Source organism: Tachysurus fulvidraco, chromosome 20 (assembly GCF_022655615.1).
Source record: "Tachysurus fulvidraco isolate hzauxx_2018 chromosome 20, HZAU_PFXX_2.0, whole genome shotgun sequence".
In the NCBI taxonomy this organism is placed as follows: Eukaryota; Metazoa; Chordata; class Actinopteri; order Siluriformes; family Bagridae; genus Tachysurus; species Tachysurus fulvidraco.
Window position 1 is genome coordinate 21,502,716 of NC_062537.1, and position 7,387 is coordinate 21,510,102.

The 7,387-nt window shown below is 43.6% G+C and overlaps 1 protein-coding gene across 4 annotated transcripts in view; it reads left to right on the top strand.

Moving 5' to 3' along the window:
* hsdl2 (hydroxysteroid dehydrogenase like 2) overlaps positions 1–5,890 on the top strand; it is a 7,268-nt gene extending 1,378 nt beyond the window's left edge. For all 4 annotated transcript variants that reach the window (XM_047805174.1, XM_047805172.1, XM_047805176.1 and 1 more), the window contains exons 3-12: positions 92–255; positions 670–768; positions 856–970; positions 2,306–2,409; positions 2,515–2,613; positions 3,155–3,349; positions 3,427–3,498; positions 3,655–3,774; positions 5,158–5,286; positions 5,440–5,890. In XM_047805174.1, the coding sequence (XP_047661130.1) occupies positions 92–255; positions 670–768; positions 856–970; positions 2,306–2,409; positions 2,515–2,613; positions 3,155–3,349; positions 3,427–3,498; positions 3,655–3,774; positions 5,158–5,286; positions 5,440–5,552 (1,210 nt within the window). In that variant the 3' untranslated portion in view covers positions 5,553–5,890. The remainder of the gene's footprint in view (positions 1–91; positions 256–669; positions 769–855; positions 971–2,305; positions 2,410–2,514; positions 2,614–3,154; positions 3,350–3,426; positions 3,499–3,654; positions 3,775–5,157; positions 5,287–5,439) is intronic.
* Positions 5,891–7,387: the final 1,497 nt, after the last annotated feature.

The following is a 7,387-nucleotide window of genomic DNA, read 5'->3' on the forward strand; positions in this document are numbered from 1 at the left end:
TGGTTGAACTCATCATGACTGTAACTCAGTAAAATGTCCTTGTAAGTTTTGTTCTCTGACTTTTGTTGAAGTTTATCTTGCACTATTACAGAAAGCTGTCAGGTTGCACCCTGTTCATCACCGGGGCGAGTCGTGGCATCGGGAAGGCCATCGCACTGAAAGCTGCCCGTGACGGTGCCAACGTGGTGATCGCTGCCAAGACGGCGGAGACGCACCCCAAACTGCCAGGGACCATTTACACGGCCGCCGAGGAGAGTAAGGAGCTTTAGTCCTTTATTATTCATTCAGTTATTTATGGCTTGAGCTGCAAGAATAAAGTCCACTTTTTATATCAAATATAATTACAATATAATTAATATTAACATAACGATTGATTCAAAATGTTTGTTTAAATAATTAGAATTAATAAATTAAATTAACTGTGAATAAAAAGTCGTTGTTTTAATGTACGTGACATATTGTGATGCATGTTGACTCAGTCACACAGTGTGTAATGTTTTTGTCGTATTTCAGGGGTCGAGTGTGTAACGTATTCACAAAGAATAAACAACACTGCTGTGTGTGTGTGTGTGTGTGTGTGTGTGTGTGTGTGTGTGTGTGTGTGTGTGTATGTGTGTATGAATATCATGAGGAAGTGTTTTTACTGGACAGTATTTTGGTGTTCCTCAGTTGAAGCGGCGGGAGGAAAAGCTCTGCCGTGTATCGTGGATGTTCGTGATGAGAAGCAGGTGAGCGAGGCGGTGGAGAACGCCGTGCAGAAGTTCGGAGGTAAGAGACAAACACAACTCTAACTCGAGGCCGGCGAGAGAGACGAAGTCGTCCTTCTTAAATGTTCTGTTGTTGCCATGACTACAGGCATCGACATCCTGGTGAACAATGCCAGCGCCATTAACCTGACCGGGACACTGGACACGTCCATGAAGAAAGTGGACCTCATGTTGGGCATCAATCTGAGAGGAACCTATCTGACGTGGGTTTAAACTGAGCTACGTTCATTTTATGTTTATTACAATTATTTTACATCTGTAACTAAAAAAAACTCCAGTAGTGAGAAAAGTTTCCTCTCAGAGAAATTTCAGGACTGATCTTTTTATTAAAGTTAGGATCTCTGATGTTTTAAAGCCAATGTTGACATAAAATCACCAAAACAAACACGCCCCTAACCCAAACAGGTCCCACCCCTGTATCGATAGCTCCGCCCACACATACATACGTAACCCAGGCGACTAACAGAAAGAAACGTGTCTTTATCATAGCTGAAGGGAAGAACAATACGATTGTAGATAAACAAACAAGCAAAAATGCCACACAAGCATAATGATGTAAAGGACAAAGGCATATATTAGTTCTGTGTAACAAAGCAAAACCAACGTTACTCACCTATCGAGAAGGAAAAAAGCGCCTCGGCGTCTTAAGTAAAGTCGGCCACATATTCACAGGTCGGAGTTTCCCGAGTCGATGACTCCTGAGCTAAACGCTGTTACTACACAAAACGCGGTTGTAGCTGCCTCTCTACATTACTACGATAGAAAAGAGGTGTTATTTGTGTAGTAACAGCGTTTAGCTCAGGAGTTATTGACTCGGGAAACTCCAACCTGTGAATATGTGGCCGACTTCCTGCTCCTTCAGTTCTCTCCAGCGCTGGAAAGCTGATCCTATATTAACACGTCCTACTTCTTGTCCTTATCGTAAGTCTTTCTTCTCTTTCTTTCTTTGTTTTTATCCTCCATGTCAATGTTAAAACCGCTTTCTGCTAACGTCACACATGCACACTGAACACTCTCTCCGCCCATATCGACAAGACACGCCCCTTTCTGCTCATTGGCTACACGTTTGTTTTGTTTATCTGAAGCGTTTCTCAAACAGAGACTCCACCTTTAAGGCACTGATGAAATGTAGAACAAGTCACAAAATCTAAAAATCTGGATTGTAGTTTATACACATTACAGACTGTAGTGAAAAAAACCCTCTGAGTGGAAACGATTCTTTTGATTCTTTTCTCTTTTGGTTTGATTTCACACAATAAAACAAAGCAGAAAAAGGTGATGTGAGCGTTCAGGTCGTAAAACCTCACGAAACACCTTCTGAGATGGAGAAAGTAAACAAACTGTCGTGTGTTTGTGTAGAAACCAGAAAACGAATCGATCGGACCGAATTACAGATTAGAGTCGATTCCCTTAACGATGAGTCGATTTTTTTCTAATGAAATGAATCTAAAATGAGGGAATAAATGAAATCTGCAGAAGATTTGAGAAGTGAAACGAAGTGCTGTGTTTTTGTGATTTTTTTTTCCCACTCGTTTCAGGTCGAAACTCTGCATCCCGCATCTGTTAAAAAGTAAAAACCCCCACATCCTCAACCTCAGTCCTCCTCTCAACCTCAACCCCATCTGGTTCAAGAACCACACAGGTTAGAACCTCACATGGAGAAGCCAAACTCTCTCTGTGCTCTCAGCTCTTACATACTGTAACTCTGTGTGTGTGTGTGTGTGTGTGTGTGTGTGTGTGTGTGTAGCTTACACTATGGCCAAATATGGCATGTCCATGTGTGTCCTTGGGATGGCTGAAGAATTTCGTGGATCCATTGCTGTTAATGCGCTGTGGCCTCGTACAGGTGAGTGACATGTCGTGTGTGTGACAGGTGTGTTGTTGGTACATAGACCAGGGGGTTGTTCTCACTCTCGGGTCACGGGGAGTCTGTGCCTATCTCAGGCATCATCGGGCATCGAGGCAGGATACACCCTGGACGGAGTGTCAACCCATCACAGGGCACACACACACTCTCATTCACACACACACACACACACACACACACACACACACACACACACACACACACACTCACTACGGACAATTTCCCCAGAGATGCCAATCAACCTATCATGCATGTCTTTGGACCGGGGGAGGAAACCGGAGTACCCGGAGGAAACCCCCGAGGCACAGGGAGAACATGCAAACTCCACACACACACAAGGCAGAGGCGGGAATCGAACCCCCGACCCTGAAGGTGTGAGGCTAACCACTAAGCCACCGTGCCCTGTCTTGGAGCGATTATGTGAATATGTTGTGTGTGTGATAGGTTAGGGTTAAGTCTCAGGACAGGTGAGTGTGTGCTTTAACAATCCTGCATCCTGATTGTGTTTATATTGTTAAAGCCATCCAGACGGCCGCGATGGAGATGCTCGGGGGTTCGGGTGTGGGGAAGCAGTGCAGGAAGGTGGACATCATGGCCGACGCTGCCTACGCCATCCTCAGCAAACCCGTCAGCTACACGGGACACTTCGTCATAGACGACGACATCCTCAAGAAGGAGGGGATTAAAGACTTTGATGTGTACGCCGTGGAGCCCGGTGGGTGTGGCACAGATAAAGACACGCCGTAAAGAACCCGATGTAGACGTTTATTTAGTTTGGATTATTTCTCGCAGGTCATCAGCTGCTTCCTGACTTCTTCCTGGATGAAGATCCCGAGACACTGAAGAAGCAGATGGAGAGTCACGGTGTGTGTGTTCGGTTTGCTCTCCTCCGTGTAACGCAGTGAAAATTCTCTTCATCGTTTTACTCTTATAGCTTCTTCGTTGATATAATAATAATAATGTATAGATAAAGATGTCTGTCTCTCTCTCTCTCTCTCTCTCTCTCTCTCTCTCTCTCAGACAAAGCGAGTGCAGATTCTCCCTCCAGCCCCATCGCTGATACGTTTAAGGTGATTAAAGGTGTGATCAGCCCTGAGGTGGTCAAATCCACGCAGGGGGTCTACAGATTCCAGCTGTCCGGTGCGTCTGCTCACTTTTGGCTCCAATCTATTCTGGATCGTGAAACCATTCCTGTCTATTATAGGGCTGGGCGATAAAACGATAACGATATGTATCGCGATAGACACGTGATCGATATCGATAAGGAATGTGTTCGATATTTTTTATTCTTTGTCGGAAGAAAACGGAGGTCGTGAAGCAAGTTTGGTTGCATTAACAAAGGCACTCGTTCCCTGGTAACCTAGCAACGTAGGGAGTGACACGCTAACAGCCAATCGTGTAACAGTATCACGTTTGGTTGCGCCATATCGTCGTCTCGTGCCGGTCTGCTGGATTCGTCTTCAGTAACCGGCGACTGATGAGCAGAAAATGAGCCGCAGCGAGCGAGATAATTGTAAATAAAAGAGGAAAAATCAGCGACTTTTTCGTCTTTCTGCCGGTTTTATATTCCACACAATGTTACTGTAGTGTATCAGGTTTGTGTTTTATATTACAGACGTATCTCAGTCTACCTCAGGTCTGTGTTTTATATTACAGACGTATCTCAGTCTACCTCAGGTCTGTGTTTTATATTACAGACGTATCTCAGTCTACCTCAGGTTTGTGTTTTATATTACAGACGTATCTCAGTCTACCTCAGGTCTGTGTTTTATATTACAGACGTATCTCAGTCTACCTCAGGTCTGTGTTTTATATTACAGACGTATCTCAGTCTACCTCAGGTCTGTGTTTTATATTACAGACGTATCTCAGTCTACCTCAGGTCTGTGTTTTATATTACAGACGTATCTCAGTCTACCTCAGGTCTGTGTTTTATATTACAGACGTATCTCAGTCTACCTCAGGTCTGTGTTTTATATTACAGATGTATCTCAGTCTACCTCAGGTTTATTTCTCTTTACAAAACACTGCACATATTTTACACACTTTATTCACCAGAAGGTGAACAGCTAGTGAACTTCCTCACACTAAACCTGCACTAAACTCTCAGCTTTCTCTGTTTATATTTAACACTTTACACTATTTTATTACACTTTATTAAACATTTTTTACATTTTCTGTCATTTCTCACCTTAAATGTTAAGAGATAATAGTTAAGTGTTCATTGTGACTTTAGACTCATGTTTACATTATAATTATTGGAGGTTTCCTGGTTGGTGACGTTTCTGTCTTAATAACTGAGGGGATTCTGATCAGAGGAAGGTTAAGTTTCAAATAAAAAGGTTTAAAACTAATAGATTTTTCTCCTGGTACTTATTTTAAACGGGTCATAAAAAATATCGATAATTATCGATATCGACCGATATGACACACTGATATCGTGATACAGTTTTCGGTCGTATCGCCCAGCCCTAGTGTATTACGACAGACTCAGAGTAACGATGTGAAGCTCTGTTATTGTAGGAGAACATCCTGGAGTGTGGTACATCGACATGAAGAACGGCGCAGGTGGAGCAGGCAGTGGAGAACCTCCTGTTAAAGCAGACGTGGAGATGAGTCTGGACAGCGACGACTTCATCAAGATGTTCACAGGTGAGGAGCAACTACTCACTGATGCACTGCATATTAATAATTAAATAAGTGTAAAATTATACACCGTGTTAAATGTTAATAAAACGTACAGTTAGAAGCCGGACGCCGACGGATGTGTGACTGTAATGAAGCACATGGGGTTTGTGTTCACAGGGAAACTGAAGCCCACCATGGCCTTCATGTCCGGGAAGCTGAAGATCAAAGGCGACATGTCTCTGGCCATCAAAATGGAGAAGATGATGGCGCTGATGAAGTCCAAGCTGTAATAATCTCCGTCCGAGCATCCGACAAACTCGTCACTGTGTCTGACACATTTTTATAAGACGGTATAACACTGTAGAACAGAAAAACACTGAGTGCAAAAGTTTGTGCACCCACACGTTTAATGTGTGTGCGGTTTCACGTGCGATCCTTCGGCTCGAACGTCTCCGAGTGTCTCATGGTTATTAAACGTTATAAAGCTCCTCCAGTGCAGGAGTCACTTTAATACAGATGTAAATAATGTGTAGGTTTTGTTGTTATTTACCTCAGATTTGGGTTCTTTTAACTGCCATGAATTAATAAATAAGATAAAGTACGTCATTAAAATAACAAGTACATCTGACCTCCTTCTTAACTGTGATTCATTTATTTATTTATTTTAGACTCAATGGTGAAGACAATAAATCAGTTGCCTTTAAAAATATAAGCAAAACATCAGTAGCACAAACTGTCCACTTTATTAGGAACACCTGTAAAAACTGGTCATATATTTTTGTTCAGTAAAGACACTTGAGAAAAAAATGAATAAAAGTCACTTCAGTGGTTATATGATGTGCTACAACATGTCATGTATAATCTAGTACCAGCAAAAGGCTCACAAACTTTACCAGATTAAACGTCAGTCATCGATGATTAATCACGGTCCGGCGTGTGGCCGTGACCCCTCGGCTGCTGGATGGCGTGTGGCCGTGACCCCTCGGCTGCTGGATGGCGTGTGGCAGTGACCCCTCGGCTGCTGGATGGCGTGTGGCCGTGACCCCTCGGCTGCTGGATGGCGTGTGGCCGTGACCCCTCGGCTGCTGGATGGCGTGTGGCCGTGACCGCTCGGCTGCTGGATGGCGTGTGGCCGTGACCGCTCGGCTGCTGGATGGCGTGTGGCCTGAAGGCGGAGGTAGCCGGGAGGTTGTTTGGGTACAACAGCACTTACCTGAGATATGGGGCAACCTGCTGAGCCATTAGTGTCTCCTAACCATTTCAGATTAATAAACACACTTCCCCTAATAATAATAATAATAATAATAATAATAATAATAATATAAAGGTTTGTTGGCCATAAAGTGGGCTTGAGCTTTATGTCCCAGGAGAACCATCACCTTCTGGCTCTCTCTTTATTTATGCAGAATTGAAAGTGACGTGACATACGACTAAGTACGGTGACCCAGACTCGGAATTCGTTCTCTGCATTTAACCCATCTAAAGTGCACACACACACAAACACACACACACAGCAGTGAACACACACCCAGAGCAGTGGGCAGCCATTTATGCTGTGGCACCCGGGGAGCAGTTGGGGGGTTCGGTGCCTTGCTCTTGTATTGCAGGCCTGAGATTATAGAACCGGATGCAGATGGTTCTAAAAGCAGACAATTCTCACGTCAGTTCCTTGGAGCCTGCAGTCAGCAGCAGCAGCACGGTGAAGTTCAACCTGTTCTGGAACAGTCACTAATCCCCACCAGCCTCAAACAGCCTGGTTCCTGTTCCTGTCCTCAGTGGTCTTTATGTTTATATATCATTAGTAAGTCTGTGTAATGTGTAATGTGTAATGTACAGGAGAAACACAGCGGAATTGAAATGAAAGCATCAGATTAATGATGTTAACATTGACATCCATCATCATAAAGCGTCCAATCAGATGAGAGGTTCATTATAAAGTGCACCACAAGGTCATTGTGTCGATAAAATCAACAAAAACCCGAGTTACTCCTTTAAATTGTCATATTTAAGTGTTTGTCATTTCGAGTCTTGGCTTTCTTTTGGTTTATTTTATGATTTTTATGTTTATCTTCTGCCGAAACTGACGGGCTTTTACTCGGATTAGCCCGAAACTGTGTCACGTGAT